Genomic DNA, 26353 nt, shown 5'->3' with positions numbered 1-26353 from the left:
TACACGTAATCCAGATAAGTTCTAAACACACTTCAAGAATGCTTTCCGCCGTCTGTGATAACTCGGAGGTCTACATCAATTTAGTTCCAAATTTCACGAAAGCGGATGACAAAGTTATGAGTAAACCACTTAAAAATTAAATTATCGGGTTTTACGTGCGAAAAACAGTTCTGATTATGAGGCACGCCGTAGCGGGGGACTCCGGAAATTTGAGCCACCTGGGGTTCTTTAACGTGCACCTAAATCTAAGTACACGGGTGTTATCGCATTTCGCCCCCATCGAAATGCGGCCGCCGTGGCCGGGATTCGATCCCGCGACCTCGTGCTCAGCAGCCCAACACCATAGCCACTGAGCAACTACGGCGGGTGCGTAAACCACTTCTGTACAGTTTCACATGCGCTGGACTTCATATCCAGAATATATATTTTGAATAATCTCTTCCGAATGAAAAAAAAAGAAAAGAATGATCGCAATGTGCAATATATTTTACAAGGGGTCATTGGAGGACATAGTTTATGAACGGACCCCTATCACTGTTCGGTCAACACGTGGGACCAAAATCTTGCCAGTCACTCTGGGTCGTTTACCTGCAGCACGACACTCTCCCGCTATCTTTTCGTACTCTTTCTATGGCTTGACAACGGCTCGCAGTATCGCTAAGCGTAGTCCGCTCAACGCGAAGTTCGCCCGCCTCTCCAGCCGCTTGCGTAATTCAGTTGAACACGGGCTCGTTGACATAAAACATGCACCGATATTTTGTAGGGAACGGCTCGAGTGCTTTCTCGTCGAGGACTGCTCCAAACTAGAAAAATAAAACAATAAACCGAGCTAGTCGGATGGAACGACGCTACGAAGAAAAGCGAGATGCACACCCACCATACACGCGGCGATAGCGTCCACATATCGTCGTATTCGTGACTTGCGATTTTTCTCGCCCCCTCTTCTGCTGAGCTCTCGGCTATCACGCCACGCTAGCCCTGACGATAAGCCCAGACGCTGCGGTTGCGCGTAGAGCGTTGGATCGAGATGGCAGCGGCGGCGACAACAACCCTTTCAAAGCGCGGCCAGGCACGGCGGCAGAGGCGATAAACGCGGAGATAGCGACTCGCCGCGAATGTGCCGGGCAGATGATGATGACGGGCGCGTCGGTATGCGAGTCCACTCGACTGTCTGCGGTCTCTTCACGCAAGCTCGCCCAGTTGCTTCTTGGTCGTTTTCTTCATTGTGTTGGATGTGTCTCCTCGGGTCATAACGGTCCCCTTAAGCATCCCGCGAGCTGTCTTGCGCTTGCAGAGAGGCATTTTGTGAGGCACGCAGTGGGACACGCTTGCAGTGAGGCACGCAATCGCTAACATTTGTCCTGTCTGTCTCGATGTGTATTTCACAGTTTTTTCTCTGCGAACTGACTTTGTGACGCCTGTCCCTCCTGCCTCCCTTTTATGTCTTCTTAATTCGAACGAAGTTTTAAAATTTCACTTAGAAAGGCGCTATGCACAGGACCACAAGTGGAAGATACGGACAGGACTGCTGCTGCTAAGAATTGCGCATTTTGTTCCCGAAATTTCGCAGAGTGGACAAAAGCTCGCATTCGCCTAGAATCTTATGTGCGTGGTTGACCAATTGCTGTCGAGCTTTTGTACAGCCCATATAGATCTTTCATCTTAAGGCTGAACGCACTCTTCTTTCTCAGTGCTTAACATAAAAGGATGGAACTGTTTATAGTCTGGTGCCAGCAATACACGTACAGGTAGTAGACTTCATTTAATGCGCTGCAGAAAGATGGATGCACGGAGTAATGACGTGGTCATGAACGCTGTACTTTGAGCGTTTTCGGAACCGACACGTCAGTATACGATTCGCAGACGCGATTCACATCGTGCCTGATACCTGTACGTGGCTCAAGGTGACATTTAGCGGGATTGCGTAATCCATTGATTCCGTTTAACGACTCGAAGCAACATACATGTGCCATCCGAGACGCCGTAGCGGAGTGCTCCGGTAGATTTTTTTACCACCCGAGGTTCCTTAACGTTCACTAAAAGCGCGGTACACAGATGTTATTGCATTTCGCCTGAACTGGAATGCGGCCGCCACGCACGGGTATAAAACCCGAGACCTCGTGTTCAAACAGCCGAGTGCCATAGCCACTGAAACTCCGTGGCAGGTGCACTCTGCTCTCGTGCAAGCGCCTGTGCGTTGGGCAGAGCCAGGAAGTGCGTAGGCTTGACGTCCTGGAAATGTTCGACTTGTAGAACTGTCGTCATGAGAGCGTCGATATCATTGACGATTCCAGGAGCTAACGTTCGAACACAATCGCGTTCGAGCGTCGATGCTCGCTAATGTCGGGAGTGCTTTGCACTCGGAGCTGTTGGGAAATGCACGACAAAGAAAAAAATAAAGATGGCTAAAGCGCCCTTAGGCGTTGATGCACCCACGCTGACGCCTGGTGGCACGTCTCCTCCATCACGACTACCAACGTCGATGACCATGAGCAACCGTCGTGCATATGGAAGCTGCACTACGCTGCACACGCTAGCACAACGCGAAAGACGAAGCACGTAACTGACACACTAATACAACGCGCAAGACAAAGCACGTAACTGAATCGTCACCGAGTCAAATCAGCGCGTACAGCGCGTCGTAATTGCAGCCTCCGCGATCAACTTCAGAAACATTTTCAGAGCTAATTGCGGAGGCCACGCTCCGCTGTGCTGAGTACGGTGAACGCCACCTAGGTGGCGTTGGTAGTGCTTCTTGATGCCAGCGTCCCTTCGAATGCTGGCATCGAGGCGTCGTAGTGCTGAGACCACCGAAGCGTTCACTGTCGGTGCGCGTTAAGGCCGGAATACATGAAGCGAATAACCGGCGTCCGAGCGAAGAACTTCGTCGGGCGGCGAACGTCCGACGGCCGGCGTCAAGAAATTTGCCGTCCGCAGCCGATCTGCCTGTCCAAACATTTTCGTCGGGTGAACGCCGCCGCCGGAAGCGTCTAGCGCGCAGCGGTGGACGACAGCCAATCAGGAGGCACTAGTTCCGGTCGCAATGCATGCTGGTGTTTCGCGCGCGCGCGCCTTTTCGCGTCGTCTGCAATCGCGTTGGTGTTGCCGTGTCTGCATGTCTCTGCACCGATTGAGTAGTTCCTAGTATGATCTCTCAGGAATCGCGTTGTATTTGTACATCCCATATCCGCTGATCTGCGAGGAAACAGACAAGCAGTGCAAGCTCTCTACAACAACCTTCAACAGAAATCTTTTGATCTCAGAGGCCACATGCTGTCGTCATGCCTATCTCCCGACTTCCCCGATAGATGGCGCTGGCATCGGATATTTCTTTCGCTAGGCTTAGACGCGTTCGAAACGAGAAGCGATCTCGAAAACTACTCAAGGTTATCCATAATACTCTGTCGTCGAAGCGGCCTGAGACTAAGCGAAAGCCGTTTACGCAGTCATTTGCTTCCAACTAAGTGAATTCTACAAGGACAACGCCAAATTCAGTTCGAAGCGGGCGGCCGGGACCGCCGCCAACACGGCGGCCAACGCGCGGCGGCGTTCGCCGCATGTATTGCAACACAGCAAACATCCTGCGTCGTGTCGCCGCGTCGTTACTTGACGCGTGAAGTTCGTCGAGAAAGTTCGCTCCATGTATCCCGGGCTTTAGTGTCATAATGCAGTACTTCTCTTTTCTGCTCGTAGGCGGCGGCACCGCCCCGAGCAAGAGCGCGGGTACACGGAGGAGTGTTAGATATATAAGGCGCGTCTGTGTAGCTCTCTGCAAATGCGTTTGTGGCGCAATGGGTTAAACGCTCGGCGATCTATCGTCGCGGACCGAGAGGTCGTGGGTTCGATTCCTAAATTTTGCATGTTTGTGGAACTTTTTCTTCTGGTTTCTTTCTTTGTATTATGTTCTATGACGTATTTCCGTGACGGAAATACGGCTATATCCGGTACGAGCAAGTGCTCTCACAACGGAGATATGTAAGGCGAGAATCGTAAAAAAATATATTTCTGCCCGAACAGTAATGGCTGAGAAGCAAAAGAATATAATCGAGTGGCTGTCGGCGAACAGTGTTATTCTTTCAGGATAGAGAATTTGTCAGAAAAGAAAGATATTATCGGGGACAAACTCACGGGCAGTTATCGCTTGTTTTCGGTTATTGTGCGTGGTGGCCGGTTGCTCGCGGTCGCCTGCAACTGTTAAAGAAAGCATATATAACGGTAGGTCGACCCATAACGGGAACGTAATGATAGCTAAACTTCCTTTCCCCCAACAATTATAAAAACGATTCGGCAATAACCCCAAGACAATATGCACAGACGCAGCACGGGACATTAAGGGACACGTTATCGTGGCTGCTTCGGGACACTCCGGAAACCCAAGGACCATAACAACAGCTTCGGTCCGCACAGCCTGCGCTAGCACAGCGGAGGCGGCTGCAGTGACCCTGGCGATAAAGACACGGGAGGGAGAAGACAGGCCCGCCTACGTCCACATGGACTCCCAGGCTGCCTGCCGACTCTTCCTCCACGGAAGAATCCCTGCAGGATCGCCCTTAACATCTTCGGCGATCGACTAAGACAAGAGCATCACATTGTATGGTGTCCGGGGCATGCTGTTGTCCCTGCATAGTAACACAGGGGCAGACGCTCTTGCTCGCGAGACTTCAATCCGAGCAAGGAATGACACCCCAATCGCAAACAACAAGCAAATACTAGCATGCGATCTCTTAGAACATCAACGTCGTTCACGCCAAGAACTCGCCTCGCCAAACCCGCAATTACCAGTGAAGTAGGTTCGGCTATACAGAAAAATCCAGACAAGCACCTACCGACATCTGGGGCGATGGCATGCCATCTGGTCAACCAGATATGCCAATCAATGCCCCTGGTGGCGGGGGAGGCCATCCTTGCCCCATGTGACATGGGAGTGCGAATCACGGCCCCAAAATTCAAATTCACCCCAATTAGCACAAAATTCTTTTAAAGAGCCTTGGGCAGCCATCGTCGCCCGGACTGACCTGGAGGCTCAGTTGAGCCTCCTCGACCAGGCACGGCGCGTGGCGGTGGCCACTGGAGTCTTGGACTAAGGACCCACGCTCCGGTCCCCTTAACCCTATGTTACCTCAATAAAGTTATTTCTTTCTCCCCCTCTCTCTCACACACACAGAAAAAAAGAAGGAAAAAGATTTGAGTAGCCAAATGGAGTAAAAGACACACATAAATCAAAGGTTCCTTCTATGTGTGCTTGCGCGTCCTACAGTCATGCAAGCATTGTCCTTAAGTGCTCCTAGATTGTGTCACAGTGGCGTAACAAAATTGCACTGGTAACGGCTCACTGCATGAAAGCAACGTGTTGATAGAAACGAGGTACGCTTGTTGCGCCTCAGCTATCTTGCCAATATAATAAACGAATAATAGCCTTGGAGTGCATAGAGGCATTAGCATTCCGTGTTCAGCATGTTATTTGAAGTCGCTTAAAAAATAATATATGTTAATAGTAGGAAATCAGCACCCGGTAAATTCCCGGGCTTTCCCGCGCGCACCAGAAAGTGTTTTCTCAAGTCACAAAAACGATTGAGCAGATTGCGGGGCGTACTCGAGTTATTACAATTTTATAACCATGATAAACCGTTTCTCGAAGCACCGAGAGACGCGTTGCAATTTGTTATTGATCACCTGTGAACTCCGACTGGTAGTGCTATGCACTTAAGGCTGCACGCACCGTGCATGTGGGATGGAGCGCCGGTGTTTTCCAACTCTGAAGGCTGTTAGTAAATAGCACTAACGGTATATCGTCGACACGTGGACTTATTAAACGCATCGTTTCGCGTGCCTTCCACACTTGCTGTCGTTGCTCTCTTGCCTGGGGCGTCGGGGAGCTATTACGGCTTGCATATTTAGCTTTCGTGTCAATTCTACGCGAGTCTCCGATTATACACGAGAGTTAACGGCGCGTGGTGAGGCGTCGGCCGAAGGAAGAGCGACCGTGAACTTCGTAACTACGTTAAAGCGTCTGTCGCGAAACATCGGCGATCAACAACTATGAGGGACGCCCTTGGGAGTTGGTCGGCCAGGTGCTGGCCGGCGACGTATGCATCGACGACAGCGCCGATTCCACGACGCGCGTTGTCGGCTTCTGTTGCAGAAATTGAAATGCGGGGTGTTAGCCATACTATAGCGTAAGCAGTTTTGTTTAATCAATGTAAGGACGAATGCAAACGTGTCTATAATAGCTACACCTACGTTAAGTGATCGGTGCAAAGAGAGAATGGCGATTAATGACTAGTTAATATTTGTAGAGGCTCCCCACGTTCATGGTATAAAGTAGATGAGCTTAAAGACATCAACCTTTAATTGAAATGACATCGCCAAATAAATGGAGGAAAATCACGTCTTTCACTTATTGGTTACGCTTTCTTATGTTATCTATGATGGTCATTCGCTTGCGAAGAGGCCGGACGATACGATAATGTAACGGCGTAACCGATAGGACGGACGGACTGACGTAGCAACCATGGTTTCGAGCTTTGAAACCGCTTTCGTCGCTTTCGCCCAAAGCGACGTACACGAGAGTTCTTGCATTATGCCCCCTTCGCAATGGGTCCGTCCTGGAATCGGGCCCGCAATCGTTGCGCAGCAGTAGAACGCCATAGCTATACTGACACCCCAGTGGGCCTTCTTATTGTTTGTTTGGTTTGATTTCGCCCCTGAACAGAATTTTGTCCACTTCCTCGTTAGATTTCTTTCGCAGTTTAACGACCGAAGAGCAGCGCTCTCTGTCACACTATAGGCAAGACGGATAATCGTCCACCCTCGAAAATCAAGCTCCTCAGACACCGGTATCGACAAACATCAGCGCTAGCAGCAGCTTCAACGGTGCTCCCGCCCTTACTCGAACCGAGACTAGAGTGTGCGACAGATCTTAACTACGTGACACTGTGCACTGCGTGACGCTGTATATGCCCTTGTTTGTGACAGCGTGTGTGTGTGTGTGGCTGTGCGACACTTCGACAGACTACGTGACAGCGCCCGCACAATTGGCACCCCCTTTCTCTTTGCTCGTTAAGGGGCATCGTGCAACCAGAGATATATTTCCTGGTAAACCTCTTCGCCTTTTTTTCTTCCCTCCCTCTCTCTCTCTCTTTCTATTTCTTTCACTTCACGTTGGATACGGTGGGAGGAACGCACTGCTCTAGCGGTTGTCTGCACAAAAGTGTGGCCCTGCCTCCCACAAAAGTTCCCAGGACACCGTTCACGGTTGCAGCCAAGGAGGACGTAAAGCCATGTAGCGAAACCGACAGTGTAGTCTTCCTTGCGAAATGTTATGGCGCCATAGGTCTTTAGGAGCTTACAGCCTTTATACACTTGCAAGAGGACTCGAGCTTGGAACTGCGGCACATTCTCGGTCCGGGGCAAAGCAGCACCTGCGCATTACTCGCCACTGAAGCGCGGCTGATGTTTCCTGAGTGCCACAAACCTTGACGAAACCTTATATAAATATCTCTATTGCGCATGTGTGCGTGCAGGTGACGGTACGGAATATTTGTATGTTTATGTCATCACTGTGTATCTCATAATTATCATCCAGCACCTGGAGTGGCATGCCAGGGGATCAGCCAGGCTAACATGTCTAGCATATCATTAAAGCTTCTATCGTTATCTTTATTATCCCTTTAGATGAGGACAATGATTATTGTTGTTGTTGATGATGATGATTTCTAATGGCGTCCGTTCTTCAACGGGATGACAACATACAATCTACCAGCTAGCTACCCGACAATACCAGCCATTGCAGCGTCGTCATGTGGCATCAGCGTGTTGTCCCTGGAAAATTGCGCTACAGACAGTGCTTGTTAGCGACAAGCTTCACAGTAAAGCTGTTGTTCAGCATTGCAACTGACAAGACTTGGATACATATGCACTTACTGTGGTGTTGTAGTAGTACCAGGACATTAGGATGTTTACCCTTATATTTTTGGTATATGTGGTGCCAAGGTCTCAAGTATATATATATATATATATATATATATATATATATATATATATAAGGTGAGACAGTTTCTAACTGCACAAGGGAATGCGCTTGAGAGTGTCGTTTTGTTCCGTAGAGAGCTTGCTTCTCCGTGTAATGTGAAAACGACGAGCCGCCAGCTCCCGTTTGTTGCTCTTCTACCTCCTTCGGTCTCGGAACACAAGCGTCTGCGAAGCGATCAAAACAAAACTCTATGCTCGAGCAACGCCAGCACCAAGAAAAGACATGACCCCCGCCCCCTCTCTTTTCGGCTAGGTCTATGTAATTGACGTCATCATTAACGTCAAAAAGACCGCGCGCTAGATGAGAGAGAGAGACTGGGAGCGGGTACTCCAGTCACGTTTTAGTTCATACACCTCCCCTCCCTCACCATCAACCTTCGCGAGCCCCTTTGAACCTGGACGCTTCGGCAAAACAGCCTGGTGGTCTCTTTGCCTCCTTTCCGGAAAAACAATTTGGGTTCGATAGGCGGCCCGATATGCGAACTCGGGTACTACGAACTTTCGGTCATAGTCTCTCATACTCGAATATATCACTGGCGAGAGAGCGAGAGAACAGAAAACGAACGAACAAAATAAAAACTAAAAAAAAATCATGTAGAGAGGGCGTTATGTACCGAAGCGCACCTCGACGGAATCCGAGGTCAAGCGATGCGGGTCTATTTTTACGCGGCGCGGTAGCCGCGCGAAGGTTTTCCAACTCGTCGATGCACTGGTCAAATTCAGCGTGCGTGCGTGAGGCATAAATGATGCCTTCGAAGTAAGCACAACGGATGCGAGTATATTTATGCGGCCACCCTTTTCTCACCCCTAACCCCCCCCTACAGGCCTCCATCTGCGTCAAAGAGCTACACGCACACAAAATGCTCAGCAGCAGTAGTGACGTACGCTGCTGACGTCACGGAAGTTCTTCGAGAAAATTTTGTATTCTGCAAGCAGCCCCCGTCTTCAGCAATACACGCAGGATATCGCTGCACTTTAAATGTTTAATTTTGCCTCTCCGATTTGCGGCGCTGTCACGTAGGATTTCGCAATATTTGCCCTTGCCCTCCAGACGGCGGAAAGGAGAGAAAGACTTTTGATTGCGGCGCGCCTTCGCTTGTATACGACTGGGCTACAAAAAAAGGTAATTACAGCTCTCGTTGAGCCGAGAACGACATTGTGACACGGAGAAGCGAGTAAGGGCAAGCAACCTTGACCGTCTCCGCTCACTGCATACGTATCCGGGCTATCAGTTGTCGAAACTGCCGTTCGGTTAGATACATAGGGTGGCGTTGTCGGCAGTTCCGAGATAGACACATCCTCAGTGAAGCAACCGCACTGTTGTCGTCCAAACGTTGCTATTACTTCGTTTACGATCACGAACTGTCGGGCTCGTGCGATGGCGAAAGCGAGGATGATAAGTGACAGGGGAGATTTGCATGCCATCCTCATAAGAAATAAAATAACGAAAAAGAAAAAAAAAGGCTCCCCTTCACAGTAAACATGTACAATTTTCTTTCTTTCCTTTTCAACTCGTCGTGGATTTTCCCGTCGTTTCATGCATTGCGGACTATACGGAGTAGACTTCGCTATTGCCAGCGATACTGGGAGCGCTGCTTTTCAACAATGTGAGCGCCGCGGACTATAGAGACACATAGCCCGCGCTGTGCCGTCCATCATCGACCGGCCACCTTCTGCCTGTTTCCCGACACCAGCGAGGCGCAGACAAATGCGCGACTTGCTAATAAATGGGATCGAGCGTTTCTGCGGATCGCTGTCGGGGCATCCAATATTTTTTTCCTGGAGCTTGTTTTTCTCCTGCATTCCTCCCTTTTTACTGTTTACTAATTGCGCGCTGGCATTTTGTTTTTCCTAATTGACTGGCTTGCCTCCGAGACCAATTTTTAAAAATTTGATTGGCTTTCTCACAATTTCCTTTTGGGTTGCTTCGGTAACCCCTTTTCATTTATCTTATATTGGTTTTATACCTGCCATACCTCTAGGTGGTGTGGGCTTGCCCCATTTTATTTTTCATTTCTTTTAATCACTTTGGGGCAAAGAATAAGCGATGGACATAGCCCGCAAGTGAAACAAGTTAGCAAGTGAGCAGAAATATAGACAATGCACTAGCGTAGACGCGTCACATTTATTTCACGTAGCGTCAAGGACTCCGCCACTGAACCACTCATTTCACGCAAACATTTAGACCACGCAATCGCTAAAACTTCCCTATAGGTGCAGCCCCTGTTCGAGTGCCGTTCGTGAATTGACGCACCGATAATGCATTGTGACACACTCTTGGGAATGCATGCATATACAAACGGGGACTCAAACGAGCCGACGAAACTGTTCATGCCGCTCCTTCCACCTTGAGCACCCAGGCCCACGGTGTGGGTAGGATGTCCGGCGTCAGAGGGGGCAACGTGACCACCAACGCCGTTGTTCCGCCTCCACTCTCGGTGTTCTTCCGCACGGCGCTGGAAAGCCGGAGGTCGGGAACTCCGAGCATGGTGATGTTAGCTCCGTCCGTCAGCTCCAGGGCGCCAAGCGTGAGGTTGCTTCCTCTGGGCCACTTCAGTACGAAGGCGTAGACGGTGGGTCCAGCGGGTGGCTGGCCGGGCTTGGACGTGTACCAGACTTGGGACGCAAGCTGGTCTCTCTGGTGCTTCCACGGCCGCGAACCGTACACCGCTTCTCCGTTCACGGCGAGCCAGGCACCGAGCTGCGTGAGGCGCTCTTCGAACGCGGCCGAGATGGTGCCGTCGCTGGCGGGACCGATGTTGAAGAGCAGGTTGCCGTTGCAGCTGATTGTGGACACGAGCTCGTAGATGAGCTCCTCGATGGTGAGGTACTGCGTCACGTGAACGTTCCGGCGGTAGCCCCAGCTGCCACCCGCGTTCTTGTCGCCTGCGTGCGAAATGTCTGCCGTTGAAGTCCGCTTCGTTGTATTTGTGAAGCGCGTGAGATTAGTCGAATAGGGGATGCCGAGAAGGGCGCGACTGAAGCCGAGATGTGGCGTCTACGTCTGTCAAGTGATGACACCGGGTTGTGAAAGATAAACTGGCTTGGAAGCATCTTGTGTGAAAGCGCGAAACGTTTTACAGAGGCAGGAAAACAAATACACAAGCACGAGCTACTTGGCTTCTCTAGCTATCTGTCGCTGTTTGAGCGTTCGTATGTGTACGCAATGTAAGCGAGACAGAAACTGATCTCTGCCTGACCTAATGTTCTGCTGCCAGCATGAAACTTGTGCGTTACAATATTGCTCCCGTTGAAACTTCATTTCTATATTTGTATATGACGGATTACAAATCTAGTAATGCATTACTCATTTGTACACATTTCGTGAATGCTACTTGTGTTCCCGCAAAGTGAAAAAAAAAATATCTGTTTTGTACGTGGCCTTACTTTCACTCATTTCCCGTATCTCCCATGAGAAAGCGTGAGCCCCTTCTAAAACGCCGGACTCTAATCTACACTCGTGTAACCTAAGAGAAAGGTAACCAGGAATTGAAGCGTCGGACGACACTCACCCTTGTCCAGCGGCATGGCGTTCTCCCACTTGTGGGGCACGAGCTTTCCCGGATTGTAGTGGTCCTGGCAGGCGTAGACGTCGCCGTGTCGGCAGCTGGTGTTGATGCCCCAGCGGTCGTTCACGACCACGCTGTTTCGTACGGGACTGTCGTTGTAGAGCCAGGCGAGGAATTGCGTGCTGTTCCAGTAAGTGTCCGGAGCCTCCCAGTCGCCGTCCGACCAAATCACGTCAGGCCGGTACCTGCTCTCAGATTAGCGGTAAAGAACTAACATTTAAAGGGGTTCATGTCGCACAGAGTGCAGTTCTACGAGTATGTGCACGTAGCGCCAATGATGCATTATTTTGGAAAGGCGGGACGACCTTGTAGCTGCGCTAACCGGCACGAAACAAACATGGCCATCTGCCGTGGTAGCTTATAGTAGCCATGGCATTGCTCTGCTAAGCATGAGGTCGCAGGTTCGATTACCTGCAGTGGCGACGACATTTCGATGGGTCAAAATAGAAAAATGCCCGCGCACTTAGATTTAGGTGCAGGCTACATGAAGAGCTCCAGTTGGTCAAGATTAATCCGGAGTGCCCCCACTTTACGGCATGCTTCATAATCAGGTCGTGGTTCAGGCACGCAAAACCCCAGAATATTAACAAACATACCTAATGACAAGGCTGCCATGACAAAGATAGCGTAGTGACGTGAATTCGGGCGCTCATCTCTCCATACATGGAGTTGTCGGTCTTGGCTATAACGGCGACACGCCGATCAGGTAGCCAACGACGAAGGGCGAGAAAATATATGAAAACAAAAACAAAATCCAAACAAAAAGTGGTGTGCTCGTCGCCGCATCGCCGTTATCGCCACGATCGACCATTCGGTGTGAAAGATGATTAAAAAATCAATTTACACGCAAAAAATAATCAATACAACATGTGGCACCTGTAAACGGTGTAAGGTAATTCGGCGTACGAAGTTGGAAGCATATCTCGAAGAAAGAAAATTTCTCAAAAATATCGACGTTTGGAATGACTTTTTTTCTTCTTCAGTCATGTTGTTTTCTTATCGATCTTCACGTCAAGTCTTTGATCCCGGCGATAATAGTGGTGTGGCAGCTCAGAAGCCAATGACGAAGTGCTTCAAGAAGTGTTTCACAATATGAACCCTGCATGCTCTCGCTTTTTCTGTTACCATCTCCGCGGTAAGCGGAGACCGCTGGCTTTGCGTACTATAAGAAACAGTGATCTGTATCTTCGCTTACATCGCAGCTTTTAAGGTTGAATTATGGGCCAACGTCTCTACAACTGTCACAAATTCTTAATGAGCCACTTTCGAAAGCGGGAATACGGCACGAATGCATCTCTCCTCGATGAGGGCGATGACTATTTCGCGTAGTTGAAACGACGCATCAGCCTACAGGAAAACACATTGATGAAACCGGCCTTCGCACTTCCTGGTGTTCCAGATGGGTTCCAACAGTCTATAATAAATGCAGGGCTCCTGAACCTATCAACAGCTATGTGGGAAGGATCGAGTGAACATGAGCACTATACCAGGTGCTTCTTTGTTTATTGTTTTTTTGTTAGCTGTACCAAATTAAAAAAAAAAGATGCCTTTGGCAAATAGAACAATTGTGCTAAATTAGTCGACGAGGTGGACATTACTTCTACGAGAAATCAAAATTCTTCATTAAATATTTAACATAATTGCACAAATGAACTTATTAATTGATCACTTTACGGTACATATTGCAATTTACGAATTGTAGCTGGTGAGTCCGCAAGGCGATAGTATCAACTTTAATTAAATGAATTCTCAGCACTACACCAGTTTCAAGATATTATTTTCAAAGTGTCTGACGAAATGCATTGGCGTTCCAGTTTTGTGATTCAATGCATAAAACAGCATTTTCTTACAAAAAAGTAAGTGGAACAACAGTACATTTTTACAGCACGTTTGACGGCGCATATCTCGAAACTGGTGCCATCCTCTTCTATTCGTTCCAAGGCGATATGCATCGCAAATTGACTAGATATAATCAGTATAGATTGCAGTGTGCAGTAAATAATTAGTAAAAACTGAATTATTGAAATTTTGTTTACTAGTCAATTCCGCACTTGATTGCTCGTGGAAGTAATGTCCATTAATTTAGTTCAAGGGTTAGAATTGTGCTATTTGTAACAGGTGATGTAAAGAAATTGGTGCAGCTAAAAAAAAAAAAAAAAAAACAACAACAACCTATATATCTCAGAGCTACCACACGTTCCAGCAACTGGGAGCTTATCTTTGTTCCAGCACTGTTTTCACCACGAACTAAGTTTCCACATGTGGAAGTCGACGCGTCATTAAACATTATACACTTATTGGTTGGTGCACTCTTTCCTTGAGTCTGAACACTGTTGAAAGAAGTGAAAGGGCACAGAACCAAAAGGCGAGCAAAGAGCGACAGGACACACTCTTGACACGAAAGACCAGCATAATGTGGCAATACCGCTATATATATATATATATATATATATATACGAATTTTAAACCCTAAACAAAAGTAAACAAAATAATAATGCTTTTCTGCTTCATTCTTATTCTTTATCAGCGAGGAGTGAAATTCGATAGATACAATAACACTCATAATTTGGCATTGTCATCGTCATCACCAGCACCTTCATCATCATCATTGTCGTGGTCGTCGTTGTCGTCGTCATCATTTCTTTCTTGGAGAGAGGCTAAAGGTGATCTTCGAGCGTATTGTGAAAAAAAAAAATAAAGAAAAGAAATTCAGGTTACCAGCATCCGCCTTTCCCTCTTGCCCGATCCCTCCAAGGAACACTTTCACCTGTGTCCGTGTGCATTTCTTTTTGTTTATGTGCTAGAGCGCTGCACTGGCAAGCAAACATGTATTCACTAGGCGACGAGCGAGTGTCATCTACTTAGAGGAAAAGAGCTTACTGCTCACTCAGCGGTTTACTAAGAAATGCAATACGACAGACTTGCACAACAAGTGCTTACGATGCGCAGTAGTGCTTCTGCCCTGAGACTTCGTTATTTAATATTTAGCGTAGCTTTTTATAGTTTTATTGAGTGCGATACCTAATCAGAGCCAATTACATACGCACTCACCAAGCTAGCTGTAAATATACAGGTTTCTGCGTTGCTTGAAATGCTCCCATCTGCGGTCAACGTCGCCGTCATCTTAAGCGTCGTAAGTCTTCGTCTTATTGTTTTGAAAGCGTTAAACAATTACAGTTGCCGGAGAGGGGGGGGGGGGGGGGGGCTACTGATTTCGGAAACGGAAGCTCGTTTTTCAACACCTTTCACACTGACGCGGTTTTCGCTGCAGGTTGTGTGAAAGCTACGCAAGATGCAGAAGTTAATGAAAACACGACAGACTCTTTGCGCTTCGCCTGGAAAAGATACCGTCTATAGAGGCTGAATTACAAGATCGTTTTTCTTGTCTTCGCTTGGTACGGCCACCCTCGCTCTGGATTCGCTTCTGGCCTACGTCTTATTCAAGAGGAATTCCAATAAACGCGCGCGTTGCACCTAAGTAAAAAAAAAAAAAAATCTGCGCACTCGTTGAAAATTCCAAATTAAGTATTGCTATTAGTTCTGTTATGGTCTCTGTAAAGAGGTACCGCAGAAAAATAACAAACAAGCAGTTTACTGTGACAGCTGTATATGCTGAGTTGAGCAGACGACCCCGATAGACGGTGGTGTCGAGCGATGATGTCGCCACCTAGAGGGGAAGCTGCTCAGAAGCAGTGCGCGCAAGCGTTCAAGTACGAGCGGTAGGTGTGCGTGTGTGTGTGGTGAGAGGAGGAGGATGTGGCTATCGCAAGAGGAAAACCGCGGTAACTGTCTCACCGCACACGTACGGCCATGGTGGATGCCGAGGGATACGATAGACTATACGTGGTAACAGGACGGGTATTTGTTGTGGTCCGAGAACCAGCTAGTCGTAGAGAAGGCTGCGGGCTCAGGCGGTCGTTCCAGAGTACACATGTTCATTCCTAGAGAAAGAAAGCGAGAGAGCTTTATTGAATGACTCCTTGCCTATAGTTATTCAGTTGATTATAGTCGTGGTGTAGTGATTGTAATCCACTGCTGTGCTCGTGTGTTCATATATTGACGCGAAGTATTATACCCACTTTAACCGCCGGTAGCCAGAGTGAGGACGATGAAGTGGGCAGTTGTGCGCTTTTCTCCGATTGTCGGCCATCACGAAAGAAAGACCATCGCTCGGCAAGCGCTTGTTAATTAACTCCATGCCATTTTCTGGTGGATGTGCGGGATAAATGATACGATCGCCGGAGACGCAGCGTGCTCCTGACTCGACGCCAGTGAATAGACCGACAGAGCTCACCCCTGCACGTGCGTACCAGCCGTCGTCTTCAGGGGTTCCAGCCACAGGGCGGTCTGCTACCTGATCCTACCAGGACGATGCACCAATCATCTATTGCTGCGATTGCAGTTCCGAGGCAGATCCTTTTGCATCACCCACAGACACCCAATGTGTTCCACGGAGGTGCTGTTGAAGGCGTCAAAGACTGGCTTGGCCACTTCGAAAGGTTAGCCGAATTCAACGGCTGGTCCTAAGAGCGCAAGCTGCGTATTGTGCACTTCGCTCTAGGGGATTCTGCAAAGACGTGGTTCGAGAACCACGAGGCGATATTGACATCGTGGGACGAATTTTGTTGGCAATTAGTCGCCGCACACACCAGCGCGTACAGAAAGGAGAGAACGGAGTTTGTGCTCCAGGCAAGAATTCAAGCTGCTAATGAGAGCGTGACTACGTATACTGAAGACATGTCTCGGCTCTTCAGGCGTGCAGATGGTTCGATGTCCGAAAAGAAAAGATCCGACACCTAATCCGAGGTGTAAAACAGGAAATTTTTGCCGGCCTTATCCGCAACCCACCGACTTCGCATGCGGACTTTCTTGTTGAAGCCACTGCAATGGAAATGGCTCTATAACATCGCAATAGACAGTTCAACCGAAACATGACTGCACTTTCGAGTGGCATCGCTAACGCGACACTGGGAAGCGACGTCTGTGACCTGAGAGAATTGATAAGGGCTGTCATAAGAGAAGAACTCCAGAAAATGCAGGTGGTCGTGCCCGCAGTCGCGTGAATTTCTGTGGCGGTGATGGCGCGAGACGCCATCAGGCAAGCCACCCAAGTTAGTGAACGTTACGGGACACCACATCAGCAGGAGCAAGTTTGAATGACTTATGCGGAAGCCGTACGACGTCCATCGCTGCATAACCCCTCAAACGTCGTGCGCACCGCGAAACATACTGAAGCAGTGTTCAGGCACCGCACCGTTCATTAACGAGTCTAGGCCAAGGAAGAGTGATGTCTGGCATGCTTCTGACAACAGCCCCCTCTGTTTTCATTGCGGCGAAGCCGGCCATATCTACAAGACATGTCCCTATCGTCGCGTGATTCTCCGTGGGTTCTCCCCGAATGCGCCTCGTCCACGACCTGGTGAGCGCCCGCTGGAGACCAAGAGCTTCTTCGGAAGTCGTCACAATTCGTTCGAACAGCAAAGGCATGAGCCTCGCTCGTCGTCACCTGCTCCGTCACGATACCGGTCGCCAAGTCGTGTCTTCCCTCGAGACGCCTCTAGGCGCCGTTCGCCCAGCCCTGCAAACCGGGAAAACTGAGTTCAGCGACCTTCGGAGGTGAGGCCGCTGACGCCGAGTGCACCGAATATCCTCCATTGCGGTGAAAGCGACGACCACGACAACAACGGACCGACGTTCAAACACATTCAGGTGACCCAAGGTACATGGTAACATCGGATGTACCAGTAAGCGTAGACGACAAAGAAGTCACAGCTTTAATCGACACTGGCGCGGACAGCTTGGTTATTGGCAGAGAACTTGCCGCTAACCTGAAAAAAGTTTATAAGCAGCTAGTGCACTGGGTTGCATGACCTTACTGCCGGAGGTGACCTCATAACTCCCTTGGGCAAAATGTACAGCTCGGGTAAAAAATCGTGGGTTTACGTACGTAGGGAACTTTGTTATTTTGCCCAGTTGTTCGAGAAACTTAATGCTCGAAATGGACTTCGTGCTGGTTAATTGGGCCATAATGGACTTAAAAGAATCACGGGTGACCTTTTCTACTACACATACAATAGCGAGCAATGCCGACGACAGGCATAATCGTGATAACGCTTTGCGAATAGTCGCTGACAGCTAACAGAAGTAGTCTGCTGACACTCGTAACCTGCGACACATTCGATGACTACGAAGCTGAGGCAAGCATTCAGTTGTCGCTCGAACGACAACATGGTATTGCGCGATGGCTCGTCCGGCTTTAGAACAACCGCTCATTCGTCCTGCTGACAAATTTCAGCAACGAGTATCAGCACGTAACTCAAGGCACAGATACAACCTTCCTCCATAAAATTGCTGCCGTTTCCGAACTTTGTTCATTGGAAGCTGCGTCGTCTGATCCGAAAAAATGCTGACAGCCTGACCCGCCGCATACACGTTAATTCCTGCTTGTCAGAATCTGAAAAGAAGCAACTACTAAACCTTTTCGAGGGACTTCTCTGAGTGTATTTCAAATGAGTCTAAAGTTCTTCGTACATCTGTTACGAAACATCGTAATCTGGCAGACGAGTCGACACGCCCTGTTCGTCAGCATCCATATCGCGTCTCGCCTAAGGAAAGAGAGGTTAAGCGCCAGGTTAAAGAAATTATAAACGATGACGATGACGTTATCCAGCCGTCGACAAGCCCGTGGGCGTCGCCTGTCGTTTTAGTCAAAAAGAAAGACAACACACTGTGGTTCTGCTTCGACAACAAACGGCTGAACAATCACCGAACGCGACGTTTATCCCTTGCCGTGGATCAATGATGCCTTTCACCGTCATCGCCACGCCTAATTCATCATCTCCTTAGATCTCAAATCAGGATACTGGCAGATTATAGTAGCCAAGTGCGACCGCAAACGACGTTTGTGGCTCCTGACGGACTACACGAATTCAATGTTCTTCCGTTCGGTATGTGTTCCGCACCTGCTACATTTCAGCGGATGATGGACACTGTCCTCGCTAAAATGAAATGGTAGACATACTTAGTTTACTTGGTCGACGTTGTGGTATATTCAAGAACGTTTGATGAACACCTAGAACGGCTTAAGGGTATACTCGTTGCAACGTCAACCTCACCATGAAGCCGGAAAAGTGTCACTTTGGCTTTGTTGCATATGTTGCCTTGAAGAAGACAAGTCCACTTGTCGAAACGCTGGCTCCTGCTTTCACCTTGTTCTCGTGTTGCTCATCGTCTTGAATTTCCATGTCCCGCATTCACCGTGTTTACTTTGGCTTTCAGGAGCTCAAGTTTCTCGGACGCGTGGTCAGCCACCAGGGAATTCCGCCAGACCCTGAGAAGCTAACTGCCGTCACGGAGTTACCATGTCTTAGAGACAAGAAGGCTCTTCAGCGGTATTTAAGCCTCTGCGCTTACTACCGTCGTTTTGTCGAATGCGTCTCAAGGAGCGTGGAACCACTAACGAGACTCACACGCCAAGACAGACCGTTCGAGTGGACGAGAGGACATCAGGAATCGTTCGCAGAACTGCGCAGGCGACTACAAAAGGCCCCTGTCCTCGCTCATTTTGATGAACAAGCTGACACATAAATCCACACAGATGTCAGCAACGTGCGTGTGGGAGCTATTCTCGTTCAGTGGCATGGCGGTGCAGAACGAGAAGTGGCTTACGCTAGCCGCAGTCTCACAAAGGCAGATGTTAACTACTCCACGACTGAAAAGCTCATTTCTACAGATGGCTCCGTCCAGGAAGGTTGCCATGCGATGAAGGGTCCGGCGCGCAAACCGAGATTGACCGTGATGGTTGCAAAAAAGTCGCAGTTTTGCCCTAAAGGAGAAGCATGGATTGCGATAGCAAATTAGTAGACAGCTATACGAAGTAAGGATAGTACTGTTATCGGCCGTATAAACTTGTAAACATTCGCTTACGAATTAAAATCAGCAAGCAAGCGCGCACAAGCAAACATGAACACATCTCACTTGATGACCGCGGTAACTCGCTGTCAGAATGCTGCAGTGAGGAAGCCTAGCAGCAACGGCGAGCGAACTGACCTTCGTGCTGCCTCTCGCTTCAACGCGAACTAAGCGGCGAGAACACAGCGCACACGAAACTATCGGCACACGGCGCACTCTGACCCCATCGTATATCGTTTTCAAGATAGGGCTGGCGCGGCCGCACAATACGCAGCCCTTCCTCCCTCCCCTCCCCCGGCGCCTCGCACGCGACGGAAGACAGCGCGCTTCGTCCCCGCTTTCCTCCCTTGCACGCGCGAGATTGAGGCGCCTTCGTCGGCTCACCCTCGCACCCTTTCACTTGCACATACAGCATACGGGGCAAGGCGACGATGCTATCGCCCTTGCACTGTATACGGGACCTCACGGCGACGGCGACAGCAGTAATGCCCCTGGAATGTCCATATAATTGCTATCGCAATAACAACGTCGGAGGATCAAGGTCGCTAACTGCGCGGGCTTGGCAGCGGCGAGGAAATCGCAGTGTTGCTTGAGGAGTCGCGACCAGAATGCCCAAGATTTGGAAACGAGACAATTGACGCGCGCATCATTCAGATGTGTGACCACGTGGCGCATCATTCACAATTAGCGGGAGCCAAGCGAAAGCAGAGAAAGATCTGTAACTATGTTTGTTTTAATTTGCTATAAGTCATGTTTCAGAGCTGTAATATCGATGCGAACAGCAAGCGCAAAGCCTTTAGGCACGTTCGACCCTATTCGAAATCTCTAGGTGCTACTTTGGACACGTGGTGACTAATTCGCCGTATATATATCGGAATCAACAGTGCTGCGTCTCTGGTCGGTTCCATAGTGTCACGAAATCCTTGGTATTGGCTCAACACCTGCCGCGATGGCGGCTCAGTGGCTATGGCGTGGCGCTGCTTTGAATTCTGGTGTTTTACATGCCAAAACCACGATTCGATTATGAGGCACGCCGTAGTGGGGGACTCCGGATTAATTTTGACCACCAGGGGATCTTTAACGTGCCCCCAATGCACGGGACACGGGCGTTTTCGCATTTAGCCCCCATCGAAATGTGGCCGCCGCGGCCGGGATTTGATCCCGCGACCTCGTGCTTAGCAGCGCTACACCATAACCGCTAAGCCACAGCGGCGGTTGTTGCGCTTCTGAACACGAGGTCGCGGGTTCAATCGCGGCCGCGGTGGTCGCACTTCGATGGGGGCGAAATGCGAAAACGTCCATGTCCCGTAATTTGGTGGGTGGCTCGTTAGAGACCCTCAGGAGGTGTAAGTTAATCCAGATGTCTCCATTGTACTGTGCAGTTTCAGGACGTTAAACTCGACAACCTGTCTTTTGGATGAGATATATTGCGGATTTAGCGAGCGCAGGATTGACCTCGTGTTCAGAATACCGTCCTCTCCCATTAGTATAACCACTGTGTTTGTTTTATCTGGTCGACTCAATTTAACGAATGATAACCTTTGCGTTGGCTGCTTCAAAGCCTCTAAAGTATATAGCGCGGTCTATTCTGCGGATGCTCGTAGGATGCAAGTGTTTGATCTCGTACGACTGGTGCGCAGCCTACATTTGCATACAAATTAAGTGGTTCCCTTATCCATCAGCACGAACGTAGCATCAGTTCAGTCAGCTGGAACACCTCCCTCTCCCTCTGTGCCATCTCGTCCAACTCACGTCTCCACGATGTCCTTGAGTTCGGGCGTGACCTTGGCCCTGACATAGTCGTCGCTCGTCCAGCTGGCGGCCTTGTCTCGCTGGTAGAACGGATTGAACCACTCGTAGAGAGAGTAGTAGATGCCGAAGCGCATGCCGCCCACCTCGCGTACGGCTCGGGCCAGGTCTCCCACCAGGTCTCGCCGGGGACCCACATCCCTGGCGTTCCAATTCCACGAGACCTTCGATCGATTATACCGGAGAATGCAGTGGGATTTGACAGGTTGACGTGTGACCGTACCAACAACAGCCTTATACAACTACCTGCTAACATCACTCGCTCACTGGAGCACTGAAATATAGCTGTAGTGCCTGTGCCTAAATAACTGCCGCACTTATGAAATATTAGAAAAAAAAAACATCTTCACATACTGCTTAACTGTTTCTTTTAGTGGCCTGTATCTTTTGCGAAATCGTCCACATCGTGCATATTTGCGGCTGCTCTGGCCTTGTCTTGGCATGGAGGATACGAGGGCAAGACAAGGTTCAACTGAGCTGTTCTATGTTGTCGAATAAGGATACAGGCCACGCCCATAGACGTTCCCGGCACAAATTTTCATCCGCAGTGAATGGGAAACAATCTGGCATGCGAATAAATAATCACGGTTGCTTAGCAGAGTACCATGTTAGGCTGTTCGCGCATAGTTGTCTGATTTTGGCGCTAAGCGTAAGGGGCACTCTGTCAGTCCGTTTCTTCTTTCTTCCGCTTAACCTTTGCGATGCAACCATTGCCATTAACTGTTGCTTGTTGGTGACACACGTGTGAAAACAACGCTAAAAAGAAAATAAAAGAAAAGAAAAAAAGACAAAAAAGCAAGCAAACTAGAAACCTTTACATGTACTCAGCTTGGTCGTTACGTCTTCTATGTACTACGTGGCTCATGAACGTAACGCATTGTTTCGAAACTCCAAGAAAGCGGCTTCATTTAAAGGTTGTAATTGGTGGGGGAATGGTTACTTCGAACCACATGACGTGTACTTCAACAGTGAGCTCAGCTGCTCAACTGCGAGGTCGAATAAGCAAAATCATGAAACAGCCTATTAAAATAGGTAGAACATGATGACGGCCAAGTGCATAGTGTTTCGCTGCTGAGCACGAGGTCGCGTCCCCAAAATTTTTTCGTGCTGTCATGTACCGCCGTCAAAAACAACCACCGGCGCCGGGAATCATTCTGGATTTTGTCTACAATGTCTTTTTGACTCTCGAAAAGACATTTCGGCGCGAACATTACGAACTCGGGCTGGATTTCGTGGCAATGCCCATGCACCTGGAGTCACATGGAGCCCCAGCCGAGCGCAAAGTTTCAAGGGCTTTTCGATATCGAGTGGGCGCGTCGCGGCATCTCGCAGCGGCCACCGAATCTAAGGAGCGCATGGATTTCAATTCCGAAACTTGATGGGTATAAAGCTCTCATAAACTTTTGACGCGAAAGGTGCACTAAAATTCCCAAAGGCGTGCTTTAGATTTTTAATTCTGGAACTTTATGGCTTTAATGTTCTTATAAACTTGGGCCAACATGCGCGCACTGGAATCCTCGTGTCCAAGCCGTTCCAGAAATGGAAGCACGTGTTCGCAATCTTCCACACACAGGAAAATATTAAATATCACCGTGACTGTCAGCTGGCAGCTGATAATTTTCTCCAAACATATTCAGGAAGCGTGCCCAATGTGATCGATCAGCTGGACCAGGGCAGGCGAAGTAAAATAAGAGAAAACTGAAGAAAGTTAACAGCCTATTATTGAGACAGTTCTTTTTTGGGGGCGACAAAGCCTGGCTCTCTGTGGCCATAGCGACAGTGGTCCTATGGATTTAAGCGAAGCCCCCGCTGAAAATACTCGTATTTTCAGAGCGCTTCTTCGCATGCGAGCTGATTGTGGAGATACATATCGGAAGAACCATTTGGCAAGTTGCCCCAGTAATGCCTCGTATTTAAGCCCAGATGTACAAAACCAAATTATAGAAATTTGTGGCGAAATTATCAAAGAAAGCCTAGATGCAAAAGTAAACGCTGCAGGCTGCTTCTCCGGACTTGCTGACGAAACGATGGATATTGCTGGAATCGAACAGCATACTGTTTGTGCAAGATACCTAAACAAGGATGTCAACGATATCGAAGAAGTGTTTTTAAGTTTTAGCACAGGAATAGCCTTCTCTCATTGCGACTGCAGGTTACATATACATGTGTACAAACTGCTGTAGATTCTACAGTCACCCTTCCAGTGCCACTGCCAGCGCCGAGAGATTTTCAAACATGAGATTACTAAATAACTACATGCGCTCTACAATGTCTGAGGAACGCATGGTTATGCTGGCGCTTCTATACGCCCACAGAGACGTCGTCATCAAGGTGTCCGAAGCTATTGAACGCTTCGCTAAACTTCCCCGTCGAGTGAAGTTTGTCCTTTAGATAACGAAGCAGCAAAAATCAATGCATATAAAAATATCTGTTCCTTCACGTTCCTATACAAGCTCGTTATTATGAAAACGTATGACTGTTCATTAGCTTTTCAAACCACGAAAGTTTTCACCATTTATTGTAACAGTTAGCATCATGATCAAAATTGTCATGCGAATACGAAAATTACGAGGACATGAATAACCAATTTTGACTGACCTTGCTCATTGAAAGCCCGGCCCACGGAGCGTTTCCCAAAAACGCACTCGGATATTGGGTATCTAAACTTGCCGCATCATCTGTGGCTTTCGTGTGTCCTTTTCTTTCCTTTTTAGCTACATGTTCTTACTTCTTTTTTGAAACGAAGCAATACCCTTCTTTAATTTGGGGTGCAGAATAATTGTTGCCGCTGTGCAGGCAGTTAAAATACACATTTTTGTATTGATTTCTGCATTCTTTTTCTATTATTATAGCCACATGGTGCTGTCGCGATCGCAGCATAGCCCAAATGCATATCACGATATCTGCGATCATGCATAGTTTTGTTCTTTCCTGGATTGTCTGTCTTTATATGTGTGAAGTTTACTATCTGTGACTGCGCAACATGTTTATTTGTCTTGTTTGACGCATTATATACAGTGACGTTTGCTTAGATAAGTAGATTTATTGGATACTTGTATACTTAAATATCTTGTTGCGACGTTTTGTGTATACAAGCAGTGAACTTGGTTTCCAGCGGCACTTTTTTTACCTTTATCTTCGCATGCGTATATTCCATTCTATCTTCGCATTTCTAAGGTATATTTTGCGGAAATTCTGCTTTTTATATGTACATACTCAATTGTTGGGACTATAATCTCGGTGTAATTACAATACACGACCGGTAACAGCTGCTCCTGCGCAATCTATTGAAACGAAGGACAGCGTCATTGAGGTTTTTCCTGAGCCGTTGCATATGTACAAAAATGTAAACAAGGTTATTGAATGACAAAGATTCATCAAAATATTTGTCCTCAACTTGTTCTGTTCATGGCCTTTACGTTTTTCATATCAGCTGCATGCACTGCTTTGCTGGTTTTGAACTGATATAGTTCTAAAGTTCGCGTGATATTTTCTTTACTTATTAAATAGACAAAAAAAAAAAGAAAACGCGGAAGCATTGATATCAGTTATTTAAGCCACAATTTTTGGTACATACGAACATATTCATTTATGACAAAATACATATTTCACTTGTCTTAACAGTGCTTAGCGTTCAATAATTCGTGTGCAGCATCTAATATACAATGGCATTTGCAATGGCAATGCAATTATTATTCGTCTATTTGTTCCCCCGACAACTTCTATAAGGAGGAGGCCGAGTTGCAACGTGAGCCCCCCCCCCCCCCCCCCCCCCCCCCCTCCTTCCCCGAACAAAATTTCTGGCTACGCCACTGGTTTATGCGTTCCTTGAAAGGCTTAGTCTGGGGTCAATCACACATTCTACTTCATCGCCCAAGTCCTTTTGCGAGGAAAGGCAAATTATGCGGCAGGAGAAATATAGAAAAGAGTGAGATAAGTAGAAAGAAAAGGAATAATGAATGCATAAATGAAAGGAACGAAGGAAGGGCAGGTGAAAAAAATGAAATAGCAAGAAAGAAAGACAGAAAGAGAAAATGAATGAATGAATGAATGAATGAATGAATGAATGAATGAATGAATGAATGAATGAATGAATGATAATAGGACATACGTTAGAGGGCCACAGCGCGTAACCCTCGTGGTGCTTGCTGGTCAGCACCACGTAGCGTGCGCCTGCCTTCTTAAACAGATGCGCCCAGTAGTAAGGGTCGAAGAACTCCGCCCTGAAGTTAGGCGCGAACTCCGGGTACGTGAAGTCGGGCCGGTAGTTCTGGGCCATGAAGTCTACGACGGCGTCGGTGCGGTTCATTTGCCAGTGCCACCAGAACCACTCCGAATAGAAGGCCGGCACAGAGTAGACGCCCCAGTGCACGAACACGCCCACCTGGGGATCGGATACGTGGATCTTTAGCTCATTCGTTCTCCGGAATTTCATTCTATGGTGCGATTACATTCAGGTCTGGCACAGTGTGTACAGAACTTTCTCAGGGGCTATTAATTATCTTAGCGGTACACAATAATGATAACGGCTGGGTCATCTTTACTGCGGTCCAGTGTGTCTTTTGATTTGATTCATAGAGTTTAACGTCCAAAAGAAACTCCAGGGCTATGCACGAGACCGTATAGTGGAGGACTTCGGATTAATTTTGACCACCTGGAATTCTTTAATGCGCATCCCAAATCTAAGCGCATAAGCGTTTTTTTTTTAATTTTCGCCTCCATGACAATGCGACCACCACTGCGGTCACGGGAGTCGAACCCGTGACCTCGGGCGCAGTAGCTGAATGCTATAGCCACTGCCATACCACAGGAGGTAGTTGTACCTTCTCGCTTACAATTGCTGGTGTAGTTTGATTCACCGTACAGATCACTTACGGAGGAGTAATTGTTTGAACGAAAAATGATTAGAATATGTGTGCTTTGCCTTAAAAATGTTAGTGCGCCCCTTTTGATTCTTTGTTCTCGCGTTCTAGAGCGCTTTCGGACAATTTCACCGACACATAAAATTTTATGCGGACTGCTAGCGCTACCGT

The 26353-nt window shown here is 48.2% G+C and overlaps 1 protein-coding gene across 1 annotated transcript; it reads right to left on the bottom strand.

Annotated features, from left to right (window-relative positions):
* Positions 1-10146: 10146 nt before the first annotated feature.
* On the bottom strand, positions 10147-25755 carry LOC119441835 (alpha-L-fucosidase). Its single transcript, XM_037706465.2, has 4 exons — positions 25432-25755; positions 21264-21484; positions 11544-11785; positions 10147-10917 (listed from the first exon to the last, which is right to left on the bottom strand). Exons 1-4 carry the CDS (start codon positions 25753-25755, stop codon positions 10361-10363), a joined length of 1344 nt encoding a protein of 447 aa, XP_037562393.2. The 3' UTR covers positions 10147-10360.
* Between the last annotated feature and the right edge of the window lie 598 nt (positions 25756-26353).

The sequence above is a fragment of the Dermacentor silvarum genome, chromosome 2 (assembly GCF_013339745.2).
Source record: "Dermacentor silvarum isolate Dsil-2018 chromosome 2, BIME_Dsil_1.4, whole genome shotgun sequence".
NCBI classification, from domain to species: Eukaryota; Metazoa; Arthropoda; class Arachnida; order Ixodida; family Ixodidae; genus Dermacentor; species Dermacentor silvarum.
The sequence above is the reverse complement of the archived record's forward strand: the minus strand, read 5'-3'. Positions and strand labels throughout refer to the sequence as shown.